Source organism: Dromaius novaehollandiae, chromosome 1 (assembly GCF_036370855.1).
Source record: "Dromaius novaehollandiae isolate bDroNov1 chromosome 1, bDroNov1.hap1, whole genome shotgun sequence".
In the NCBI taxonomy this organism is placed as follows: domain Eukaryota; kingdom Metazoa; phylum Chordata; class Aves; order Casuariiformes; family Dromaiidae; genus Dromaius; species Dromaius novaehollandiae.
Window position 1 is genome coordinate 24,321,343 of NC_088098.1, and position 27,588 is coordinate 24,348,930.

The following is a 27,588-nucleotide window of genomic DNA, read 5'->3' on the forward strand; positions in this document are numbered from 1 at the left end:
AGTCTGTGTAGTTGCTTGCCAGAAATTGACAGAACATTTGATGATGTAAGGTTCACAAAAAACAGGTCTTGCAAACAGCTCTTACCACAGGCCTATTGATGGAACTGCACTTTTACCATATTTAATTAATTGAATGCTGAAAACCCAATTTATTACATTTATATGAAACTATGCAACTTCTTACAACTTTGAGCATCAACGTGCACAAATCATGCACAGGCTGAAAGGAAGTTACTCTGAAAAAGGCTTCTGAAAACATTCAGAAGGGGAGCATTCACTACTGCAGGCACTCTCTTTACCCGATTTTCACATATAGATCTGTTGCAGTCATCACTGCATGCTTAAATTCAAGTCAGACATCAGTGGGTAAGAGCTAGTCAGACTCACCTCCTCAGTTTAAATGAAACCAAATGCTACCCTTCACATCAGTTACAAGCATTTTGATTTTATAAAGTAAAAAAAATTTTGCTTAAGTTAAATTCAAATTGAGACTCTTAAAAAAGATGGAGAAAAGGACAAGTTTATTGTATACTCTCAGGGTGGATATTATGCAGATTTTGTTCTGCTGGAGATTAAAATAATTGGTCTATCAACAAATAACTACAGTCAGTTACTACAGTATTTGCAGATACCAGATTACACAAGCACAGAGACAGTAATTTACAGGATGGGGTCAGTTACTATAAATATACCTTGTATCTATCCTTTTGCCTTTATTTTGCAATCTAGTCTTCTTTCAAGGCATGTCATCAATCTGACACATAGATAGATCCTACTCATCTATTGTTTCCAGATTAAGACACTATGAAGTTTGTTTTATTTTAAAGGCATTAAACACAGTGACTTGAAGTACCCCAAAACCACTCTTCCTGCTTCTGGCAAATCGGAAGCTGACATTGGTTGAAGAAGCCCGACGTTCTGCAATGTACATGCCTATATATGGTAATGAAAAAGTGCTCACGAAACCCGCAGCAGCTGTCACAACACCACGCTACAGCGTCAGTTCAGCTTTAAGACATGCTCCTTCCCGATAATCAGCTAAGGTACACCTAACAACAAAAGAGGCACCAAAGCTGAAATTTAGCTTAAAACACACTTTACTGAATCATGGCTGCATCCCGGCAGCCACACTGTGCCGGGAAAAGGTGCTGGGAAGCATGATGCTGTGAAACCACAAACTTTGCCCTTACTCTTTCCTACTCATCACTTGCTTTAGGTTCAGCTGTGAACTCACTGCAGCAGGGAGACCCACCCTTCCTGTATACTCATACCAGATTAAAGTTTATTGCTCTAGAGCAATAAAAGTGAAATAGTGAAGTACATATTAAAAGCCCTGGTTACATAAAAACTGCACAAAGTCTGAAAAAATACAATAGAAAACATCCACAATACATTTCCACTCTAGAAGGCCAAGAAAACTTTGTTGCTAATCAAAAGGAAAGGAAGAGCTTCTTTCAGAAGTTACTTTTATCAGTGAATTTAGCAAGCGTCATAGAAGGAGCAAAGCATCATGTATCATGTCTTTTATATTCTGGATTCCTGTGAGAACCCTTGTTTCCTTATGAAATAAAAGGAATCTCACACTCGCAGGTTAACAACCTATACGTGTGGCAAGAAGTAGTCAAGAGATCACATTTAGCACACAGGAGCTCTTTGGTTCTGCTCTGAGAACAGTAAAGAGCAATTCCTGGTTGTCATGCCATCTGCCACAACTCTCCTTGCTGGTTCTAGGAAACCTTCCTGCTGATGGCTCGGCAAATGGCTTGTGACCCACTCAATTCCATTTACAGGCAGCTTCGGTGTCATCTCACAACTAGCCCATAGTCACGGAAATATTAACATAATTAAGCTGATCCAAATGAGATGAAAAAGTCTCGATTCTCTCAAGACCCTATCATTCACACGCAGACAATATTGACATCTTTGACAACAACATGCAAGTCATCAAGAGATCCTGCTAGTAATATCCGGAGTAATATTAGACAAAAGACTTCTCGTATTTTAGTGAGTTTTGAGTTTGACTCGAACTACCATGTTGAGTTCAGCTGAGCCATTATTTTTCATTATACAGCTTCACCTTCTAATGAACAACAGAACTGCTCTGACATCTGTTGCCAGTCAAAACTCATTTTGTACTCATGTATGTAGCCCACCAAGGCACACAGCCTAAGGTTCAACCAGCCACCGCCTGATGATCTGTCAATATTGCAAACATGAAAGTACTGAGTTTGTAAACACTCCAACATTTGTAAAACGTTACAAAAATGCAAATGGCCTCCTTCAGAGACCTAGATACTTACCGGCTCCAATTGCTCATCAAATTCCTAGGTTAACTACTTCCCAGGATGCTCCACCAGCAATCACAATACATCTTTTAAAAATAAGAGAGCTGGGGGTATTCCACAAATGGCGTTAACTGATCTAGGACTACACTGCTGCTGCCACCAAAAGTAATAATCTCCCTGACTCCTCCCAAATAAGCCCCACAACCTATTTCTATAAACTCCTTTGCACCATCAGCGCTTGTATAGTTACGGACTATCCAGATAAGTAAACCGAACCAACTAAAATCAGCTGTACAAGGCGGCAGGAACATAGCAACCGACTCACTTCACTAATCAACAAGACTTGAGATAATTTTTGCTTTTTTCTCCTACCAGTTTAGTGAGATGAACAATCCCTTAAAGGGCAAGACAAGCACTGAGAACATGTCTGGGAAAGGGATTATCCCGTGTTAACAGTGAACTGTCTTCTCAGCATCTCATGAAACTTCACCCATGCTCATGGGTATAGCTAAGAAGCATTCTGATATACGCAGCATCTCACACAAACATGGAGCAAAAACAGCAAATCTGGCAGAGAGGGAAGAAATAGGAAAAGCAGCATTGCAAGTGCTTTGCTGCCAAGCTCAACAGAAAAATACAGCATACCAATTCAATTCACTTCTGCCTCTGCAATAGCTGAGGAGGAAAACACAGCAAAAACGTGGTCCTGTGGCATACAAAAGGAGTGGAGCATTCCATGCCTACTGGCTTTGGCTGAACTGAACAGACATCACCTTCATATTAATGTTGGAAACTGCACTAAGTGTGTAGAATGTATATTTGCTCAACCAATTTAACAAGCTTGAAATTCTATAAAAATGTAAACATAAAGAGAAAAAGAAGAGAGACTGCTAATGACCCAAATAACTCCAGAGGATGAAAACCCCATAATATATGGGATTGAACAAACGCTTTAAATAGACAAGGATTTAATAGTATGCAACAGTACCAGCACTTAGGAGTAGTATTACAAAAAATAAATATTACACAATGTGAGGTTTTCCCGCTGTATTCTATCTGAATTGGTGAGGATAATGGGACTTGTTTTCAAAAAACAATTTTGAAAGGTGTTGATTGTTTTGACTGTTGGATCTCTCAACAGCAGTGTATCTAAATAGTATAAAAGTCCACACCTAATATTGCTTTATATACCAGATCATTAAGATGGGGGAACGCAGGATGAAAAGAAAAACAGGATTTTTGAAAGTTATTGTATTGAGAAGTATGAAGGCAAAGGATGTTACCTGGATAACACACAGGACTAACTAGAAAAATAGTTATGGCAGATTAATCTCACCCATGCCATTTTGCATAGTTACTTTTGTTACCACCGACTTGATCTGATCTGACCCATTTTTATGCCCACAATTTGAATATTTTAATTAAGAAACATAATAGAAGAACTGGATCAGTCTCAACTTAGTGAAACAAATGTGTTTTGGTTGCAAACTCTAAAAGATCAAGATCTGAAGCTGAAATTTCAGGTTGATATCACCATCAATTTCTAAAAGCTATGAACGGCAAAACTTTATTGGTAATTATGATAGAGAAAGTTTAATATACTGCAATATATTAATTTTCAACAGTCATATTTCTCTGCAAGCCTCTAAATGTCTTGTCAGTAGTCAGCTGGAAAAGGAGTAAGCCAAGAAAACCACATATATATGAAAGCTATTCTAAAACTCTTAGTGGCACTACATATCCCAAATTTGCAGTACAGAACACTCTTCTTTAGTGTTTTTACTTCAGGTTTTTGTCATTAATATAGCCCTTTTCCCAAGCATATACAGGAAAGTAACTGGAAAAATATCAGAGCTGTTTCAGAGATTAAGAACACCTCATGCTCATAATTTAGACAAAGACATTCAGCTTTCTTGTCCATTTATTGTGCTTTCAGTCAACTTCCAAAGGACTTCCTAGATTTAAAGAACAAAAGAAAAATGAAGAAAAAGATAAAGGGGAGATGTCCAATAAATTAGCATGAAGTCCAAGTCTCAGGAGAATACACTCGTATTTTTAGATAGCTGACACCTCAAACCATTTTCAAAAGCCACTCTTCAGTACTTCCTATTCCATTATAGGATCAAAACCCAAATCCCTAACGAACACAGGAATTAAAATATTGGTTTGGGAGATAAGCTAGAGACTACCACTCCCCTTTGCTAAATAGAACTCCCCAATGATTTGAAGAATGCCTAACGCATTCATTGGTCTGATATAAACTTGTTAAATGTTATCAATCATCAAACCATTATAAAGGTAAGCAATTGTATGTGTCACTCATGGATCAGACAGACATCAGATAATACGCATAAAGGTATCAACCTTCCAAGAGTCATTCACTGAAAACTAAGAAAGTCGTCAAATTCTACATTTAGCACACACCAAAAGTGCTAACTTTTGTTTGGGCAGTAAAAGGTATAAGGTATGGGTAACTGAGTATTCACAAAGAAAAAAACTGATAGAGTGTTATCTCACATGTACAGAATCAAGATATTCCATCAGTTCAATACACGCTCCTCAGATGCGGCAGCTAAATGTCTCTCTCCCAAAAGTCTTTGCACGTGACATCTATTACAGCCTAACAACAGCTTGGTTCATGTTTGGAAGGCATTTTTTCCATGACAAAGGCTAAATTTTTCAATGATCCTTTGTAGTACTCCAAGTTTGTTAGTTATGATTAGTTATTCCAAGCATATCAAGCCTGGATTCAAGAGCAGTGAGGAGGGAAAAGGAACCAAAATCAGAGTTCGCTTTATGAAAAATTCCTTTAATAAAGTCATACAACAGGGTGCCACCTTAACTGAACCCCCCCTGCATTTCTAATGTCTTAAAATTCTCAAAGTTACCTATTACCTATCAAACTCTCTCAAAGTTACATATTAGTTTGAAAGTTTTAGTACTTTTTCTTAAATTAAGAGCAAAATATTTCAAATGCTTCCTATTTCAGAAGCTTGTTAATCAATGGTAAAAAAAAAAAAATGCTCATATGGTGAAAAAAGTTGCTTAATCAGCTCACATTTTTTTAAACCTCATTTTCAGAAACTGGAATTTTCAGGATGTAATACTGGAACTCAGTACTACATTGAGCTATCAGAGGAAAAATACATTGCTTTGCTAAATAATGCAGCAAGATTTCCTATCCCATTCCTCTTTGGCTGCCAATATTAAAATCAACCAAAGATGATATTTCACAGCAGAATTACAGGCTGATGAATCTTTTGGTGGGCAATGGAACCTTATCTTCTCTATCACAAATCATTGTTTCTGGTGCTATTGCTCTATTTGCCAATAATCTGTTCTATTCTCCATTTTTGGTTCATTTTGCTTATCTTATTTAAACTATGAGGTTTCCCGAGTAGCAACCTTTCACAAGAGTTCTGCAAGCAAGAAGGCAACAAGAACTGGGCTTTCGATAGTGCTTAGGTGACGCTGTTTTACAAACACTTTATGACATATTTATCTGTGGATTATAACTTGTAACTATCTACTTTCTTCAGACTGCTAGTTATAAAAGAAAATATCAACTGCAGTTTTAGAAATCACTCGCTGTCTTAAACCTGGAATATGAGGTTTCATTCGTACTCATCTTCAAGTTTCAGATAATTTTTTTTAAAGTGGTCAAGAAATAATGTGCACAGTGATAGAACAAGAAGAAATGGACACAAGTTGTAACAAGAGAAGCTCCAATTAAATATTAGGAAAAAATTTGGACCATGAAGTTAATCAAACACTGGAATAGGTTACTCAGAGAAGTTGTGGAATTCCAATCCTTGGAGATATTCAAAACTCAAAGGGCGAGTCCCAAAGCAACCTGATCTAAGTTGGCCTGCTTTGGTCAGGCAGCAGTTGGATCACCTCCAGAGGTATCTTTCAGCCTATATGATTCCACAAATACACAAAGCTATTTGCAGTTTTACATACAGTACATGACCAATTTTTCAGCCAATGCTGAACACTATTTTCTCATTTTCCAGCAGACAAAATGATTAAAATTTCTGTTCTGTCCTATCTCAAGCGTATTTGTGCATGCCTAAAAAAAAAAAAAAAAAAAAAGAAAGAAAGAAAAGAAAAAGAAAAAAGCAATTCGTTTCCAACCCAAGTCAAAACACTATCATACCTCAGCTAGGTACATAAAAATCTTGATCTTGGGAAGACTGCTATACTAAGACTATACTCAGACTGACTTCCATATCAGTCTGAAAAGCACGCCCAACTTCCTCATTCTTATCAGAGAATTGACTCAAAACTTTATCCGAATTTGAAGTCCAGCCATTAAGCCCAACCTCCCATTTGTAAAAACAACTCCCTTCACTCAACTTCTGTTATGTTTTACTCATCAAAAAACATTAACTTTGACAATAAGACAGCTATGAAAATGTGGTAATTAAACAGAAGATATGCTCAAACATTAACTAAGTTATTTCACTTTATTAAAGATTTCACTGTATTAAAGATTTTTCAACCTGTTATCTGAACCTGCTACAGTACTTCCAGGCCCATTCTGAGCATAAGGATAACAAGACCCGGATGGTTCACAAGGCCCCCCACTAGACACATTAGCAAAGTTACTCCTTTAGATAAAAAACAAAGTACACACTGATGAACTACAAAAAAGTACATTATGAACACTGGCAAAACTTTAAGTTACAAATCACACTGCAATTATACCAAGAGGAGGTTTTTCAAATCCTATTCATACTCTAGGATATTTTGTTCCTGATCATCTATACTCTCCACATCTCATCTAGGGTAATTCCAGAAATCAGAATTTCAGATCTTTTCAAAAATTAATTGTTCAGAACATATGGATAGGATAGAACATATTTATTACATCTTTCATTAAGCAAATGACAAATTTTGTCAAAACAAGCCTGCTAATGCCTCTAAAGCAGTTTCAGGAAAAAGGTTTATGTTAGCATTAAGGAAACCACCAAACCAGAACCCCCCTTACTGAAAATGTGATTTGTACCTGCAAAATGGGTTCTGCTGTCAGTACACTAATGTTTGAAAACATAAAGTGATACACACAAAAGAATGCATTTTACTGTCATAGACTGTTTCATCTCAAAGGACTGCCAGAAGACATGAAATTTCCCTGAACGATCTGACAAAACTACACTACAAAGTTTTGCTGGTGTAAGACACCCACCTTTATTACTTAAACTAGGCATCCAAACCTAAAAATCTAAGTCACAAAGCTACCCAGTACTACAAGAAATACTTGGAAACAATGCTGGTTCATTTTTGCAAATGGGACCCTACTTCGTCATCAGAAGTTTCAGTATGATCACAGTATGCTGACCTGTTGTTAAACTCTGCCTGAGTCAATACTCCTCCCCAAAACAATTGGAACTACTGAGACATAACCTTACTGAGGGAGTTGTGGTTCCTTTTTCAAACCATGTTCCCATATTTATATATTGAGCATTTTAAAGAATGTGAAAACTATTTTGCACGGGGTGGGGAGGGGAAGATGTTACCCTTTCCTATCGGTATTTTCCCGTTTCTCTCCTAAACAGAAGGTATCCTGATTTTCTCAGGCTTTATCTTGATATCAACACAGCGATGCAACTACCATGAATACTGCTCTCTACAAAGCACATTTAAAAAAAGAATTAAAAAAAAACAGTAAAGCAAACACATCCTGGCAAATCACCGAAATGGACTGAGATCACTAGTTTTACCTATAATTTAAATGATTTTAGTCTTGTTTTGCATTAGTGCTTTATTTGCTAACGAACATTTACATGTTAATAAATGTAACTTTAAGACTAAAAGCAGTAGCTTCCACTCATCATTGCTTATGTTCATGGGGATAAATTGTAGCTTTTACATACGCACTAATATGATCACAAAAACAATTTCAGTTTGACATAGATACAGGTAGGAAAACAATTTGCACAGAAACTGGAATACAATTAAACTGCAAAAATTCTTACCAAGCTTTAACAAAACCACTTTAAGTATGCTGCATAAATACACAGATTGTGCATTCAAGACTTGTTAAGAGAGGATGCATTACCCATAGGAAGGGAACAGAAGTGATGATTTCCCACAGCCATATCCCTTAAGAGGTCAGGCCATCAAGGTTTCCACCTCTCACATCTCATTTTTATTTATAAACTGAAAAGCCAAACATATATTTATGTTTTACCAACTATCTAAAAGCTTCTGAACTTTCAGTGACCTAAGTGAATAAAACAACTACAAAGCATTGCGTCTCACAGACACTGTTTTCAGCACTGGAAAATCTCTAGTTCTGAACAGTAAGCCAGTAACTTTCACTGGCAATGGCCCAACTTCAGATCTTCCATTTTACACAAATCTTACATGCTTTATTTACCAGAAATATTTCTTCAGAACATTAATTTTAGTTGGGTTTAGTTAAAAAAAAAATAAGCTTTTTCAATTTTATCCTCACCACCTAGAAAGATGAGCAAAATTTCAAGTTCTCATGCTAAGCTTGAACCTAAAGAACAAAACTGGGTTCAAAAGCAGTTATGCAGGTCTTGCACAATAAAATTATATTCATTTTGGACACTGGCTCTTCTCCTTCCTTGCTGTTAGACCTTCTTTACCTGAACCATAGTACTCTTTTGACAATTTCTTTCGCTATTCCAATTCATGCTCTATTTTTTTGTATTCTCAATTATGTCAACACCTGTAGGTTTTAAACCTGAATTATGTTAGAACTGATACTAAATACTGTCATCTTGAACTAACTATTAGATAGTAATAGGGAGGTATAGCCCCTGCAAGATGGAATTACTGCTTTTACAACACTTAAAACTATTGACTATACATGAAGCAAAACATGAATCTGGGACCTTTCGGAACTTGTGCTGTCACTAGGTCACTTGATGTCTTATTTACAAGTCTGGTACAGTAAAAGTTCTGGTATTCTTATTCACCTTCTTCCCTTCCCAAATTTCAGCAGTTTTGACCTGCGTTAAGTTTCTATCAAGACTACCTATATTACCAAAATCAACAAAGTCAGACTCGATATTCATCTGTTTCATATCATGGGGAGATAAGCGTAGAGAGGATCAGCGTGGTTTGTTGCTGCTGAAAAATGAACATTTGTCTATCTACCTCTACTCCTAAATTTACATTATACTCCCAGCTGGATGGGTGAGAAGGATGTGCTTTTCAAAAGCTATCCAGCAGATTTTTTTAGCTCAGTAAAAGTGGAATTAAAACTTGTCTAGCTAATACGTGTTCAGTCATTCAAAAACATTTGTTGTATCATTCATAATAAGTGTCAATTAAGACATGAGAAGTTAGGCAAACTGAAGAAAATTGGTTCAAGATCTCCAAAACATGCAGTAAGAATATGTACTTCTAAATTTCTTTCCTTTTGTAGTGCTTGTTTAGTAGCCTAGTAGGGGGCAAATCTGTCCACTTAAGATTATGGTAACTTTCAGCAAAAAAAAAAAAAAAAAAAAAAAAAAAAAAAAAAAAGGCTTTACTGTAAACTGAGTATTTGTCTTTGTTTAATCCATTTATAGCACACAATAATGTAGATTTCAGTTTAATACCATCAGAAAATGATTAAAGCTTTTAAGCAATATCGCCTTTCACTGTTAAAAAAAAAAAAAGGCACAACTTCAATATACCAGTGCTTTCAAATAGATTAATAAAAGGCTATCCAAAATAAGTTTAGTGACGATGTGTAAACATAAACAAGGCTATAAGCAAGTCCACAACACTTTGGGGACCCTAGTCTTTCTGAGCACTGGGTGGGAGTTGCAGTACACAGCGAACACTTGTTTTAGAATGGATAAATACATTAAATCTGATACACCTTCTAAAATGTTCACATTAACTCAAATTAAGGCAAGTATCTCTCCTATGGAAATTGAAAATCTTTAGGTATCACAAGATCTGCATGGACATTTGCCTGCTTTTGCAAGAGTTTGCAGCATTACCCATCTTTGTTTTATTAGCCAATAAAAGAGACTGCCAGGCTTGGAAAATTCCAATCACGTAGGACAATCAATTTTATATGCGACTGAAGCGGACAAAGGAATTAACAGCATCATTACTGAAAAAAGGGAAAGAAAAATAAGAAGAGGCAGGAAAGTTGCATTTAGCAGGATCGGGGGGGAAAAGAGAATAAAAAACAAGGCCTCTGAGTTGCTAAAACTTTAAAACGGATATGAAAGCACTGCACCTCTGCTTTCTTTTAAGATGAGGCAGCAAAACACATTAAGCTAAGGCTGGACCAAAGGGTAGGAAAGATCCCACTTAGAGAATACATATGAGACAAAATATCTCCTTTGCCAGTCTCCAGCCGCTCTACAAGGAGGCCAGCTTAAGTGTACAGTGGAAAAATGCAGATTCCATTCGCTTAGGCTGAGGCAGAAAGAGACTCTAGAACGTTTGCGCTCATTTTGGGGGAAAAAAGAAACTGGAATTAATGGATAGAAGAAAGTCCAGTACTTAACTATATCAGTCACAGAAGCATGGGCAGTGCTTCTCAGCTTATACAGAGGCAAAATAAAGCTGTCACTGTATCTTATAGTACCACAAATTAACTTTTAGACAAAGTTTTTTCAAGCATACTCCTATCCACAACACAGTGCATCAGAGTTATTTTGTAGAAGTTCTTACAGGACAAAATAACAGACTACCACACATACTTCTTGCTTACATAACTTCTTGTACCAACACAGAGGTGGTATTTGAATGTGAATTACATAGAGCAGGACATAGTTTTAAAGCCTCTTGCTGGGAAGAGACAGTGAGATCCCGGAGCTATGCATCTCTTAGCACATCAGTGCATCTCTTGTTCCAAAACGTGGCCCTGTTAACCTCAAACATGCAGAAAGCCTGCTGTGCCATCACCACCAGTTAGACATTTCAAACATTCTTCTTCTAACTTCAGAGAAGTTTCAAACACCATTTTGGTAATGCCTCCCACATTTAAATCATCTCAGCAGCTTCCACAGCCATATAAACCTATGTTTTTATCAGATATGAATGACACTGTGTGTTACATAAAGACAGGGGCAGTGCACCATCATCTGCACAGCCACCACACCCTAGCTCTGAAGCAGGCAGCTGCTATGAGCCTGGATCCCACAGAAGATACGGAGCAGCGATAACTGGGGTCTTACCAGACACCCCACTCGGAGAGGATTTTCAGGAAAATCTGTCTTTAAGAAGTTTCCGATAGCCACACGGAGACTGCACACAGCTCGTTAGTGCAAACCGCCTGCTCCCCGACCTCAGGCTTCCCCAATTGCTGCCTCTCTCAAGAGGAAGTAAAAAAGCTTTGCCCGTCCCCACCCCCCTTCCTCCTCTCCCGGACCTCCCGCATCCCAGCTCCTCCCGGAGACCGCGGCGGGTGCGCGAGGGCACGGCCGCACCGCGGCCTTAGCCCGCCGCGGGGAGAGCAGCGCTGCCGCCCGGGCAGCCAGCTGGCACCGGCGCGGCGGGAGCGGGAAGCGCGGGAGGGGACGGTCCCTGCGTGGCTTCTCCCCCCATCGCTGCGGTCCCCGCGCACCCCGCCGCCCGTCACCGTGCCCGCTGCGCGGCAGGGCCGGCGGCTCCGCTCCGCTGCCCTCTCGGCCGGCCGCCGCCGGACACCGGAACCGCCCCCGCCGGGCCCGGCTCCTGCCCGCCGGGCTCGCACCGTACAAGGAGCGGCGGGGGCTGCCCGGCGCGGCCCTGCCCCCGCCGACCCTCCTCCCGCCCCCTGACTGACAGGCCCGGGCACAGGGAGAAGCTAAAAATACGAAACGCGGCGGCTGCCGGCGACCCCCAACGGCGAGGGCCGAGCTAGCCCCGCGGCCTCATGGCCCGGGCAGTGAGGGGACAAAAGGGCGCCCCGGCTCGGCCGCGGCGCAGCATCCCGCCGCCTGCCCCTACCTTCTCCTCATCAGACAGCTGCTCCTCCAGGTCCGCCATCTTTCCGTCTGGCTCCCAGCAGCGCCGCTCCGGCTGCCGCCCCCGTCTCCTCCCTCCCAGGCAGGAAGGGCGGGGCCCGCTCCCCCCGCTCCGGCGCGCTGGGGAGGCGGTGTCACTACGCATGCGCCTATCCAGCGCCCGCGCCGGCGGGGCCGCTGTTGGGGGGCGGGGCCGCCGCGGCCTCACGACCTCAGCGGGGCGGCTGCGGTCGGCGCGGCCGCCGGGGTAGGCGCGGCCCGCCACCCCATGGCTAATGCCATCCCCGCACCCGGGAGCGCTCGCGATCTGTTGGCCCAGCTCGGGCTGTAGTTTCGCAGCGTGAAGTGCCGGTGGGCGCTGTGGTGGGTGGCTGGGACGCGGCCTGCGCAGCGCCGGCCTCTGTGGGCGCAGCGGGGGGCGGCGAGCGCCCTGCCCTGCCCTGCCCTGCGCTGTCCTGCCCTGCCGTGTCCGGCCGAGCGGCCTGCGCTCGCTGCCGCTTGCCGGCCTCTCCGAGTCGTGGAGTGACGCATTTCAGTGCGTCCGTTGGAAATCTGTGTGGGCGGGCAGGAGTACAAATTACCAGATTTCAGACATCCGCTCAGCAGCGAGCCCGGTATGGGTTAGTGTGTCCTGCTGCCCGTGGAGAGCGAAGCTGAGAATTTGGATGGGGCAAGTTTCAAACAAGAGAATGTTTGGGGATTTCAGGAAGTTTGTTGGAAGGAACTTCGGAAAGTTCAGTTCAATGCCAGCAACAAAGAAGGATAACGTAGACTGTGTAAAGTGGTTGGTGCTCTTGCAGTGGACATAGAAAATGAATGTAGGAACAACATTAAATAGACTGGGAATTTCTTACCACTGAAAGAAGAAACTTGAAAAATGCCTTCTGGCTGTGTGGACCTGCAGGTGCCCAGAGGGATATTTGATATATGGCTTTTAATAACTGACTGAAAGAAGAGGTAGCAGAATGGAGTTTCCAGAAAAGCGGTAATAGAGGAAAGATAACATTTGTCTAACTCAGACCATGGATTTCAGACAAATGAAATTCTGTAACTTGTTCCAACAGTGTGACTGGTAGCGGATGCACAGGGAATGGTGGACGAGCAAGGCAAATACATACTGCTACTCCTGGGGAATGTTTCCTCAGCTTCCAGTATTGCTCGGAAGATAGTCCTCCTCAGTGATCCCCTCCTAACCAGGGCTGTCAAACTATTCTTCAAGGGTCCAGTAGACAGCAGGAAGTTTTGTTTTCTTCCAGGAGCAAACACAAGGTCAGGCTGGAAAAACAGATAAGCAGGAAAAGCTGTTTTAGTAATGATCCATTCTGGCAACACTGAGGTAGCAACAGACTCCATTCTATAGCAGCTGAAAAATTTTAGAGGCCTAAAAAGGAAACCGAAGGAGGAGAACAGCCAGATGACCTTTTCAAGAACTCCTTCCTGTTCCTTGATCAGAAGTAGGAAGTATATGGGAAGTACTCGTCTTAGCCAGATAGGATATTTGGGTTTTATGGAACAGCGGGATAAACTCTGAATAGAGCTGGGTGCCTATATTCTTCGTGTTACTAGTAGGGATACCAATTTCTTGGATGATAAACTATCAAGGGCAGCTGAGAGAATAAAATGAAAAAGGGAGACTAATGCCAGAGATATCCTTATACCACATTTTAATATATGACAACTCCAAAGTATTATGAAATGAACCCAAACGTTACATTATTTGTAAAGGATACATCTTTCAGTTTACTGCGCATTGATGATAGGAATGTAAAATGCACAAGACAATTTGGAGCTTGAGAAAGATTATAGTATGATTAGTGTAACAAAGTTAGTTGGTAGAGTCTTGTGCTTGGGATGTTGAAATTCATAGTGCAGACTTTGTTCCTGAGGACAGAAGGGGTAAAAGGACTAGTGTATTATACTGGAGTGGCCTTTAGTGATCAGATACATTTCAGAAGAACAAGATCTTAGTTATTTAGAGGTTGAAATTCTAATTCATTAAATGAATGATGGTCTGCTGTAGACCACCCAATCTTGCTAGAGAATACGGTGAACTTCTTAAGTGTCTATTTCTAATATGTAAGAAGAAAAACTTTGTTATTGTTACTTCAGACTGAAGGAAATATGGTGGAAGGGTTGTATGTCTGGTGATAACTCTTTGTTGATATTTATAAAATACTAGTTTCTTAATGTGAAACATGGTGTACTTTGCTCAAGGTGAGCAAAGAAGAGCTGATCATTGACCTGAAAATTCAGAGATGCCAAGATACATCTAAGTAGATCATGATTAGTGGTATGAATGTAGCCAACTTCTAGCTGACAGATCTTTTGTGCTATAAAGTTCATCCACATCATGTGTTTTTCTTGCATGAATATCCATTAACAATGCTTGATGTAGTCACATGCAGCTGACCGATCTTGTTGTGCTATAAAGCGCATCGACATCATGTGTTTTTCTTGCATGAGTATGCATACACAATGGTTGATGTAGGCACATCCAGTATAGCAAAATATTCCCCAAATGTATAGAATTTTTCAAGGCTATCGTTCTAGGTGCTTTAAAATGATCATTGCATGGAAGTGAAAGAGAGTGATATTGAACAGGAAGTCATTGCAGTCAAATGGATGTGTGGAATTATGACTACACCATAAATCAATATATAAACAAAAGCTGTAAAAGTAAAAAACAATGAGTATACAAATTGGACAATATGGCTTATTCAGGAAAGTTGAAGAGATATATAAAATATCTGTAGCTAATGAGGATAAAGACAATGGACATGTTAAGAAAATGTTAGGAACAAAATAAAGGGCAAGCAAACCTTATATTTGATAAGGCCATTGTTAGATGCAAGAAGCTGAAGAGTAGTGCAGAAAAGTCTGTGGGTAGTTTGGTTTGGGAACATTTCATGTAATGTTATTTAGACTCGATAAAAGTTAGTAATCTGTAACGGGGAAATGTTGAGCAACATCTGTTGAAATGAGCAGTTTCGAACAACGGAAATTGATAACTTCCACCCAGGAGTCTTAGAGTAAATAGCTGAGGAGCTCTGTGAAATCCTCATGTTAATTTTTAACAGACCTAGGGATTTGCCAGTTAGTAGGATATACCAAGGAAATTGCTATGTTTAAAATGTATAAAGAGGATCATTCAAGAAGGTAGATCTTGTCATACAAACATGAATAGTTTTTTGGTAAGATGAAATATCTGGCTATTGGATGTACAATGATTGCACAGAGTCTTTTCTTGAAATTTGCTGCAATCACTGTGATGATGTGTGAATGACTCAGAGAAGAACTGTGTAGTCATGATAGATGTTGAAGGCAATCTTCAATGTGGTGCTCTGGCAGGTGCTTTAATGTGACTTTAGGACTTAATGGGAAATGAGTAATTTAGCAAGATTAAGTATCACTTTCGCTTTGTGATGGAATGTTATTGTGGAGTGCTGGTGCATCTTTTCAGAAAGGATGTGGAAATTTTAGAGCGAATTTAAAGGAAGGCCAAAAATGATCCTGAGGATGCACAACAAATTTCAGGATGTGAGGCTTAAGGAGGTCAAATTAAGGAGATTATTGAAGAAAATATTAAGAGGTGATTTAGGAAATGATTTCTTTTCAGTGACTGCAGGATAAAGCAGTGATACCTGAGTTAGCTTGGAATATATCTGCATCTTATATGAAATCATACCTCTTTACTTACTGTTTTGAATTGAAAATGGCTAACTTCCAGCCAGTGGATCTTCTTTTTGCTGTAAAGTTCACCCATATCAGCTATCTTTTTCATGTGCTATTGTCTATACACAATGATCGAAGGTTCATTTGCGCTACAATCACATATACAGTACAGCAAGATATCCACACTTTTGATAAGTAGATATGTCTTAGTAGATGTCTAGTCCCACTGCATGAGGCTCACTGTGGGCTACCAGATCTCTCTGATGAGCAGTGTGTGTTTAACTGACACAAAGAGAGAAAAACAAGCTGATTTTAAAGAGACTTCTATTTGAGTTCTAATTAATCTAAGCAAGCGTGATAGATCTGCCAGTCTCGTACCTTGATATTTTGCAGTACTGCTTCTTCCGTTCCCATGTGTATTGACTTTGTAGGGCCAGACCCTCACCCTTGATTAGGATGGGAGGAAGAGCACAGCAAGTCTTCCTGTGAGGGCTCCCTGCAGAGCTGTGAAAATGGTTTGGGAGAAATGCAGTTTCTGTGCTAAAGGGATCCTGAAGACTGTCAAGGAGTCAGTTGGACAGAGTGGGTTAAGACAGCTCACTTCGTCTGTCCTTTTGCACTGACCCCAAAAGTTGAGATAAACAATGCAGAAAAATGAAATTGCATTTTTATTCTTCGGATTCAAGACAAGTGATTAACATCTGATACATGCTGCATCTGTTCAGAGGACAAATTGAGGAAGTCAAATATCTTTGGTGTGGGCTTGTTTAATCCAGAGGATGTACCAAGTTCTGTTTCCTAGGACAAAGGTGGAATCAAGACAAGCTCTGAGCCTCTCAGAGCGCTCCAGGCAGTGATTTGGGAGTACCCAGAATGAACTGGAAGGCTGTGTCCATGCTCCTTACTGTGGGAAGTGTCTCCCTAGATCCTGGCACCTTGTGATGTAAATCCTCAGATTCCTTGCTGGGTTGCTGCATACTCCAATTGCTGAGATTCCCAAATATGTCTCAGATACTTGGGCCTTGGGGATTGCCTGCCAATTTTGATCCATTATTTTGGGAAAATAAAGTATCTGGTGTTTGCAAACCTCGCTGTTCGGAAGCTTAACAGTGAAAGCAAATGAGTTTGTTCTAGAAAAGCAAAATATTAAATCTTTACAATAGTGCTGGAAAAAAACTACAACAAGAAGAAAACTATAATAAAGTGCAGCTTTAGAGCAGACCTGAGGCCAAGCTTCCTTCTTAGATGTCACTCAGGATGTTTTTAGGCCTCAGCAGACAGTCAACAGAATCACTAAGTAGCTATTCACCTTCTGTGGGAGGCCCATTTCTGTTCGTATCTTGCAACTTACTGTCCTATTGCGTTCTTTGCTCAGCAAGTTCATGGTCTTCCTACTGTCTATGACGTTTTTAAGATTGTCACAACATTCTGTATGTTTTACAACAATAATATTTTTACAACAGTTTCACTAATTTTGAATCATTATTCTGTGTTTTCCACAGAGACTGTACCTGTCATAACTAATTTAGATGATTAACTTAGTATTCAGGGTGGATTTTTTTGGTCAATTCTAGGGGCTAATGTTGTCACATTTACCCTAGAAGCTCTTTTTCTATTTCTCTTAGGGTTGCATTCAGATCTTGTTCAGGCTTGCTCTGGAGCTTCCTACTTTGTTTCTATTCTTGGGAGTTTTCTCAGCTTCTTTCTCCACCCCATGCCCTCCAAGAATAGTCAGCTATATCTCTTGCCTTATGTAATTCAAATTCCCTGTCTTGCATTTGCCTTTCTTTTGACATGTACCCATGTTTTTGGAATTGGAGGCCCTTGTTTCTTAGATTTATCATAAATAAATCTGGTAGTTTACTTCACTGGTTGCAACAAGATTTAGTTCTCCCATAAACCGAGGGTAATGGAAGGAGATGTACTCATTCAAGAACCAAGAATAAGTTTATTTATTTGTGAGACAGAATTGCTAGTCTGGGATGGGAATGCACAAAAGCGTGTGAAAGGGAGCAAATGTTGAGCATTTTGGAGGAAAGCAACCAAAGGAAGCACATACACCTAAGTCTTGTTGGCACCTTCAGCAGAGATAAAGAGGTTGCAGGCCTTTGAAGGCAGAATCAGCAGGCAATCAGAGCAGCAGCGTCTGGAGAGAGCTGAAAGCAGCAAAAAGATGATAAGAATGAAATGCTGCATACTAGATTATCTACTTTTGGTTCTAGTTAGTCCCAAACTATTTTTTGAAAGGAGTGATGCCTATATGATCCAAATAATGTACAGATTTTTAGAGGGGCCAAAAAATTCATTTTTTACTGATTCTGAAGCTTGTAGTCCTTGCACATGGGGTATGTGCTGGTAAGTTTCTCCAAAATTGTTTATCTTTGTTATTTTAGTATATTAACTATTAAAGGCTACAATGATAGCTTTTAAAGTGAAACATTGTCTCGGCCTGCCAATTTATTTTCTTCACCTGCCCTTTTTATTTTTTGAGTAGTTTGATAAGGTTGTGAGACTTGAAAAAGCACTTAATCCAAAATTCTCTGATGAAAGAATCCTGATTTCCTTCTGAAATGCAGAAGTGTAGTACTGTCAGATCTTATTTATCAAGCAAAGAGATTAGTGGCTGCTCATAAAACATCTCTCATTACAGAATAACTTCTCTCTGTGCCAGTTTGTTTAATTAGGATGCAATATAAGGAACTACAGTGTAGTAAAAGCGCATTCTAAAAGTATCTTAAAGTTAGCAGTGCTTGATGGATGGCCAGTACTGATAAATTTTAGGAGTATAAATTACATCATGAAAGTTTTCAGGAAAAATAGTAGGACAATTAGAAGGTTTTCTTCTAGCAAAGTTTACAGTGCCTGTGGAAAAGCTTGCTAGCTTAAAGATTTGTCTGTGCTAGTGACAAATGCTTTTTAATAAATGATGTCACTGCCATGTGCTATGACAGTGCTTTGGAGAGGAGAGCATTAGCATGTCTATTTTACAGTCTGTTTTCCAAAGATACACAGATTATCTATATGCACAGCCATACAGTCTGTATGTACAGCCATAGGGTTTCAAGAACATTGATAAATTGCAACGGTTGAAAGAATAATCAAGGACTGAAAATGTTAGCAACCCAATCTGGTTAGCTTAGCAGCAGAAAGCTTAAGGGTTTATGAGTACTTATTGGGAAATCAGAAAGTTCTTACTAAACTGTTTCAATATTAACAGTCAAGAGTAAACAAGATTGTGATTAGAAGTTGAAGTGGGACAAATTCAGGCTACAAATAAGCTTACATTTTAATTATCACATAATTAATTACTGGAACATTTTACTGAGCTGGTAATTTTAGAATCAAGATTGATCATTTTTCTAAAATATGTTTTCTGTAGGTCAGCAAGGAATTAAGAGCAGTCATATGGCCTGTATTGAAGAAAAAGGTAGCAAAGAAGATCCTAAAGCAATTCCTTCTGGCATTTTGTGTCATGATTCTTCTATTAATTCATTTTTCAGCTTTTTCTGTTCAGCAACTGATGGAGAGAAACTCAAGTGAAAATGGAAGTGGATCCATGAGAGAGCCAAAGAAGAGAGAGTACAGCTAGAGTGAAAGAAGATCTTGATTCAGCAAGGGTGGTATAAAAGAGGAGATCTGACAGTTAAATGGGAGTGAAGAAAAAGCATCAGGGAAGTTAGTAAGGTTGCAACAGGTATTAACGAAGCAGGGAAGACCAGGGTCAGTTCGCAGGTCTGTGGTTTAACAAAGTATTTAAAATGGGATTATTTGGGGGTATTTTAGACGCTTAGCTTTTAAACATGTGGGCCTGAGCTGGTCGTTCTCAGCTCTCATTATATCAACAAGGAGAAATAAGCACTTCAAGGGTGAGATTCTTCTGACCTAGTTTAGATGTCTGTCTTTGCAGTGAGCCAATAATCTCACCCTATGAGGTGGCTAGTTCAGATCTAGCTGTCTGAATATTTGGTATCTGTGTTATGACAGCAAATCCCTTTCAGTGTTAAAAGGTCAGAGAAGGGCAGAAGGTGATGGACCAAGGAGAGGGGATCAGGGCTAAAGGAAATGCATGAAGGACAGCTGCAGTTACAAGGCTGGTGGAAGAGAGAAACAACTTCATTTCTAACTCAGCATTGCTCTGTGCTCAGCAGGGAACCTGCGCTCAGGGAGGTAAGTCACGTACTTATCCCTGAAGGCCTTTGTACCAAGAGGGTTGTATTTCTGTACTGTTTCTGTTGCAGCTCCTACTCTGACATCAGGAATGCCATGTAAGTAGCCATCGATAATACAGAGGTAGAGCAGGATTATCATTAGCAAAGAGACCGAACAGACTGGAGGTTGTGAGGTGGGATGATCAAAGTGTAATGGTTCTGCACCCCATAATGGCTGAAGGGGGCTTTAAGGTAACTGTGTGGCTTACAACAGCTCTGAGATGTCTCTAACCTAAATCAGTCTAGCTCTCCTTTGGTGTAAGACATTCATTTGCCTTTCCCCTGTTCCAGGATAGGTTGGGAAGAGAAGGGAATACCAAGAGAAAGCAGAAGAGATGCTAGGAGTTAGGAAGTAAAACTGAGGAAAGCAAAGGAGCTGGAGCACCACTCTCCCCAGCTTTTTATTTGTTAGAAGAATAGTAGAACAGCCAGCTGATTTCAAAAAGCTCCATGAGAAAACACAAAAATTCCTTTCTATCCCACTCACTGAGCCTGGTTCCTGTTTATGTTTTAAGTTATTCCTTTTTGAAAAGGAAAGTGCAGTTTTCTAGCTGGATTTATTTACTTTCATTTTAAAAGGGACATTGTTTGGCAATTTTATTTTTCAACAGGAAATGGCAAATGTGCTGATTTGTATAATCAAGTTGAGGTTCACTGGAGGAGTCCAAATTCCTTTTTCTTTTACTCTCTATACAGCTGAACTTCTTAAGAAGATAAAATCTCAATAAATGTCAACCATGCAAGCAGATGTGACTGAAGGGCTGGGAATTTCTGAGTCTGCGTAGATGCACGTGCCTCAGAAGCAGTGTTACTTAATACTGCATAAGAGTGGTATGGTTCTGAACTTCTGATCTTTAAGTGCTGCATATTACAAGAGACAGGAGACAAAGGAGCAAAGGAGTTAGGATTTTGAAATAAAGGAATGTAAATTTATTGGTGATATTTTGACCTCTGAATGATGCCGAGCAGTACTGCTTGAGTATACTTGCTTCTGACCTCAGTAAAAGTGGTGAATGCTAAATACATCTGAAAATCAGGACAATGTCCAAATGTTAATGCAGGAACGTGACTTTAGACTTCTTTTGAAACTCTCTGTTTGCAATTTCAGAAGTGACCTGTGATTCTGACTCACTCAGTTTGAGATGCTATTATGCTTCTGGTAAGTAGCAGTATTCAACCATTTGTGACAAAGGGTCTCTAAGCCAGGACACCCGAAGGTGTAGAGACAAAGTCATTATTTATTTGAAAATAAATAAGCCCTTTCATTGCATATTTTAATAACTTCTTAGGTGAACCAGAACTTTTCTGGCTCGATAATAATGCTAGTATTTTGAAACTGATGGTCTTGTTCTCTTTATGTTTTCTAGACACTGCTTTACATATTCAGTGTACGTGCAAATAGGATGAGGCCTGCACTTACACTCGACGAGCGGGAGTAATACTGTCATCAGTCTAACTGAGCAATGTCTGGGTGAATTGATAGCGGAAAATGCGGGGAACATGCACTCAGATTCAGAGTAGCTTCACCAGACAACTGTCTGCTGCTTGACTGACTATTCAACAGCTCACCTGCTCTTGTGTTACAGACTGACTGGACTTGCACAGAAAGTGAGTTGGAAAGGGAAGTATCTAAAACTTTTGGAGATTTCTGCTTACTGTAATATTTTCATGTATTAGAAGAAAAGTAAAATGGTTTGATAAGATAGAATGGGATTCTGTGCTGCTCTGTATTATATATTTTATTTTCACAGGTTAACTCTGCTGTTTTCATATCTTAGGAAGAAGATCTAATTCTATTTTATTTAAAAAATTATGCAATTCTTCTGATAATGCAAATAGGTCTCACCTGAACTGGGATTACAGTAGGTTCCTGTGAGGATCTCAAAGTAGGCACAGAGATCCCAATGTAGAAAGTCAATCTGAGGAAGAAATACAGCAACTCAAATCAGCCTGGCTTCATTTTCTTTGTTTCAGGATAAACTTCCCAATAAACAGGATTTAATTTTTTTCAAAGACCATAAGATCAAGGCTTGTATGAAAACACATTTTGAAAAAAATAGAAAAAGATTTTTTTCTCTTTCTCTTAGATTTTGTATAGCTGTATACCTTTTGTATACCTCTGTGGTATCTACACGCTTTCTTTCATAATTCTTGTATTATGGAAAGGCAGACCGTCAAATGAAGATGTGTATTTCAAGTCATCTAGTTAGCAAGGAGTATTTAATATAAGAGTTTGATAGAAAGAAATATTTAGTAGATGAGATGTGCCTACCACAGGAAGGGTTTGTTCTCTTATACCGTTACAGTAGAACGACTTGTCTTCAAACAAGCAACTTGTAGCAGTATCTCATTGGTTACCCCAGTCAGATAACCCCTCCCCCCCAAAGACTCCTTGAAAGGAGTTGCTATGTTGTGTATTGATAAAATCACATTATTCTATTAAAAAGTGTTTTTCTCCGCAGTGTTTTGTGGAAGACTGACACAGACAATGGTGTTAGTGGCCTACAATAGCCTCTACGCCAGACTACAGTGATTGCATTGTCCTCAATTTTCTGTCTCTCTGGAAATTAGTAGAAGGTCTTTCTCTGACTACAAGAGGGCAAGGTTTTCACCCTCTTGGATTTTGGAGTTGATGATGCCCATAGGCCATTTCAGGTAAGACTGAATGATCAGAAATCAAGGGAGGAGGCTACAGGCAAATGAGCAGCATGTGTGCAGCAGGGAATGACAAAATTTTATGTGTCTGTTCATCATCTCAAGCTAATATTCATCTTATTTGCTTCTTTTCTTATTTTGAAGCGTTAGTTTTTCACTGAATTTAGCTATATAATGGTACAGAGGTCTACTGCAAAGAGCAAAACTAATACCACATGCATTACAAAACTGACTGCAGGAATTATTCATAGTTGCATGCATTTCATGCTTGTTCTCTACTCCACTGTGATCTGCTTCATAGGCTTCGTAATGAGAATCCTTTATTCAGTGGTTTACAAGAGATAAAAATCCCCAAAGTTATTTCTGCTATTGATTATCTTTCTGGGAATGGGATTTTCGGGAGGATAGTAATTCTGTGTATTCCTGAGGAGTTTGTAATAAGAGAGCAATTATGTTTTTCTTTTTTTATTGCAGTAAATTGGGGTGTAGGGATAGTCAGTCAAATTATTCCTGACTCTTTACTGGAATGAAAGACAACTGGCAGAAGTCTAACCCAGGGGAAATTCATGCAGTCATAAAGCTCCCAAGAAATAATTTTTTGGTTAAGAAGGACAACTCAGAACAAAAATAACACAAAGATTAAATGTCAGAGTATACTGTTTTCAGTATAAAATAAGCATTTTCTGTGAACTAATTGGGAATGGAATGTATTAGGACCAGTATTTTGGTAGTAATTTGTAACTCACTAAATAATTTCAGTATCTAAATGGACTATTTTGAACCAAAGAAAATGCTTTTAATTCTGGAAAGGGAATACAGTTGTATTCCACATGACCTTTAACCAGTTTTCTAATTTTTAGAGAACAGCATTTGCTGTTCATCTGTGCCTGTTTTAACTCCTGTTGTTGCTGACATAATGATATCCCTGACTGATATAGATCATTAGTCTGACAGAAAGCCTCGTATAATTTATTTCCAGATGGTAAGTTAGGCTTTTGCAATCTGTGGAAAGTTAGTGCAAATACAGTGCTCTACTTCCTTCCTCACCAGAAGACTTTGAACTTCTGTTTTTATTCTCATGTCAGACCAGGACATACAGCACAAAGACAGATCTTTTCCCTCTTGTGATCACCAAGGTGAGATGACACAAGATACAAACAGAAGTGGGTTATTCAAAGTGTTCTCAGCATTACTGAGAGGGGTCTCTGTTCTGACTACTCTTTGTCAAATTTTTATGGCACTCGCATAGAAGTAATTTTTAGGGAAGCAGGAGAAGAAGGGCAGCAAGGAGCCTTTACAGATGTTTAAAGTGCACTGCAGGAGAAGACGAAGAGTTTTCTTGAAAATTTAACGGTGGCTGGTTGGTGGCAGGGTTTGAGAGTGATAATATAGGTAAAACTGTGGAAGGAATGATGATAGGCAGGAGGTGGGGAGACAGATATGAGAACCACTGCCTCATAGTGTAGCATTAGATATTGTTTTCTGGCCGTTCCCTTGTGTAGTTGGTGAGGGCTGGACCTTTATTTTTTCATTAATGGTAGTTTTTTACCTTTTGTTGCTACTTACTTGTGTCTAGGTTTGGCCTTGCATTCTTAGTCACAATCTTTTCTTTGCTCTGAGTCACATTAGATTACTGCTGCCACCATTGTTCCTGCTTTGTTTGCTGGAACTTTTCCTGCTACTCAGGAAAAAAAGAAAAGAACTGTGAAAGGAATGGGAAAATTGGAGGGTAGGTAGGAAAAGGAAACAGATCTCATGTCATTTTCTTTCATTATAACATGCTGCCTTTTACAGTTTCTGTACAATGCAGCTTGTCTCTATGGGCTATATTCCAGGCAAGGTTTTCTTCATATCGGCTATTAATAAGCTCTGTCTTTTGGCATTAAAAAATGTTCCAGCCCTCTGAACTTGGCAAAGTTGGTATTTTGTAGTGTGCATGATGGAGGAGCCCATGGTGTCACCTGCTTCTGCCCTCCATGCGAGCTGGAAGGGAATGGACTAAAATGGGCAGGTCTAAGTCAGCTCTGCAGTTCTTTTCTTTTCTGTTTTATGGGAATTTATGTTAGCCAAACAAACTAAACAAAAAAAACAGAAACAAAAGGGAAACCAAAACAAGTAGTGAAGCTGTTTCAGTGGGTGTGGATGGAACAGTTTGACTAATGCCAGGGAAGGAACTGATGAGCAGTAGAGAGGAATTTCAGTCCTGACTACACTATAAAATCTGAAGGATATGTGCTTGACTTTTGTGCATAGTGTATGCATCTATGTGCCAGATGGCATCTGAGATGTGCCTAACATTATTTCCTATGGATTAAAGATTACTGATACCAGGTTATGGGTATGAAAAAACACAGTGAAATATGACTTCTCTGAGTAGAAAGGAAACTGAGGCAGTCAGCATCAAGATGCTAGTTTTTCTTTTCCTATTGCAGGATATACAGCTTTTATTTTAGGCTCCCTTTTGTATCTGAGTTAAGAGCTGACAGACAATGAATGTATTTAAGCTAGTGTAGAGGGCCAAGTATAGTGCCAGATGCTCTGTGAGAACTTTAGAGTTTTGGGAAAAGGAAGCCAAGGTAGTGTTCAGTGTTCCTGAAAGGCAACATTTGTTAATAATAGGGGACATTGAATGAGGCAGTCATCTTAAATGAAGCATGAAATTGGGTGACAACAAAATCAGAGAGCAAATCTGTGAAGACGTTACTTCTGTAAGGACTCTTCACATGGGCTGGACACTGACTGTTCTAGATTAAAGATTTAGAATCAAGTCCTACGGGATTTATCAGTGACGTATTGACAAAAAAAAGTTAATGACTTATTTTTTTCTGATAAAAGAACTTGATCTGTATATATCCATTCGCAGGAGATATATTTAGCAGGTTCTAAGCATGTAATAAACTACAGAAAATGATCCTGTTTTTTTCTTGCTTTCTATTTTTGCTTATTGATATGTATATATAAAATATGTATGTGTGTGTATATATGTATGTATACTTAATAAAAAACCACAAGGGATTTGCAGAGATTCTAATCTAATCTATTGTACAGTATGTTATTATAAAGATGCCATCTAAAGACAACAAAGAGATGTTTCAATGTAATTTTTTTGAAAAGAAACAATCTAGAAGCCTGAGGATTATTGTCAGGGTAAAACGCTTAATTAATCCAGTTAATTCACAGCAACAGTACTAATCAAACAGATTTATCTTTATAGCTTTATTAATTATACAAATGCAAATATGAAGTTAGACTTTGTTAGCCTAGAAGTCATGTATTCTCTGATGGCACAACTTGGGACTTCAGGCATATTGAGTGTGATTGTCACTTATCAGCCACTCTTAGTTAGCATCAGGAAATAGCCGAAATACAGAATCACGCAGATCATTTTATATGATGCTCTTCATTAGCCTGTCGACGCACTAGATGGCACTGTTGGTTTTAGTTTTCCTGCTGTCTTCCTCTTCTAGGGAAGCTTGTCTTAATTAACTTCCTTTTGAAAACAAACATGCTGTTTCAACAGAGGGTCAGTGTACATTGTTCCGGGCTTTTGCTTTTATGTTTATAGTCATGTAATCAATATGTTGGAAGGGTAATTAATTTTTAACTTCAAGCCAATTGTAGATCAAATGCCAGTGGAGTCACTAGGTGGAGACAGTTTAATTTCTTTTGAAGCAATGATCCTGATTAGCTGTAAAGGGTTTGTAGTGAGTTGCTAGAGTTCCAGAAGACCTTCTGCTTTGAAATACTGGTGTTAACTTTAAAGTAGCGTTATTATTATGATACAAATTAATGAGTTGTGTCATAATTCTGATAAAGTTCCTCTCATGCACTTGCTATATTTTGACCTGTCAATTGCTATTTCAAAGCAGCTTTATTTGCTTTGGCTATTTAATTCCTATCAAAGGAGTGGTACTAAGTCAACTTTATATCGATCGACTCCCTTTCTGCTTTTCATGCCTTTACTCTCATTTTCTGTCTTCCGGGCCCCAGAGGGCCCATGACTGAGGATGAGCTTGTGAGCCTCCATACAGCAGGCGATGCAATGCCGTAACAGGACAGGGGGATTCCTTCTCCGAGTGGGTATGGGGCACACTGCCAGCCTGGCGTCCTCTTCTCCTTTCCCTTTCTCCTCCTGTCTGGGCAGCTCTGGCTGACTCTCAAGTTCCTTAGGTTGTGGCATTTGCTAGCCCTGTGCTTCCAGTGCTTCCAGCTTCCTCTCAGCTGACCTTTCTTGATCATATTTTCATCCTTTCTCTCACTTTCATCTTCTTCCTTGATTCTATTCTTCAGCATTCAAACAAATTCTCAGCACTCATCTCTTCTTCCCTCTCATTATTTTAATATTTTCTTCCTAATCCTTTTTTATAATCAACAAAGGGGCCATTTTCATGGATAGACTATTGATCACTTCTGCAGTTGCCTGGATTCTTTCTGATCTAGTGTCTGTGCTTTCTGTTACATTAAAATTTCACTGGGAGCGCCAGCTCTCTGTTTTTGGGCAAGTCTCAGAGCCTCTCTGCTCCCTTCATCTTCTTTGATTTCGTGGCTGACTTGATACTTTGATCATTTAATTGGATTTCATTCCAAGTAAAACCCTATGCACTAATTAAATCTGAAATTAAACTTTTTGTTTAGTCTAACATTAAAAAGGTCAATTTCAAAACAAAAATATTTCATTTTCTCTGAAGCAACCCACTCTCTCAATTTTTTTGACTTAAACTATTAATTGAACACAGTCTGGACTGAACAACAATTTCTGTCCTTTTGAGTCATACTTTTGAGCAAATCTTATCAGTTAGTGGGACTGTGTTACTAAGCTGTGCTACAATTGTCTCT

The 27,588-nt window shown here is 39.4% G+C and overlaps 1 protein-coding gene and 1 long non-coding RNA gene across 6 annotated transcripts in view; one reads left to right on the forward strand and one right to left on the reverse strand.

The window, feature by feature from the left end:
- CAPZA2 (capping actin protein of muscle Z-line subunit alpha 2) overlaps positions 1-12,357 on the reverse strand; it is a 33,387-nt gene extending 21,030 nt beyond the window's left edge. For 2 of the 3 annotated variants that reach the window (XM_026097350.2, XM_026097349.2), the window contains exon 1: positions 12,201-12,355. In XM_026097350.2, coding sequence (XP_025953135.2) covers positions 12,201-12,239 — 39 coding nt within the window. In that variant the 5' untranslated portion in view covers positions 12,240-12,355. Of the gene's footprint in view, positions 1-12,200 lie in introns of all 3 variants that reach the window. The other variant, XM_064507375.1, reaches the window with a different exon arrangement.
- Positions 12,358-12,382: 25 nt separating this feature from the next.
- On the forward strand, positions 12,383-25,777 carry LOC112981594 (uncharacterized). Of its 3 annotated transcripts, XR_003258763.2 has the most exons (5): positions 12,393-13,486; positions 19,390-20,056; positions 20,794-20,928; positions 21,206-21,256; positions 21,465-25,777. It is a non-coding gene; the product is annotated as an uncharacterized LOC112981594 (long non-coding RNA). The 3 variants fall into 3 exon arrangements; XR_003258762.2 differs by having other exon boundaries at positions 12,383-13,486; positions 20,794-21,256; XR_010387938.1 differs by lacking the exon at positions 20,794-20,928 and having other exon boundaries at positions 12,394-13,486.
- Positions 25,778-27,588: the final 1,811 nt, after the last annotated feature.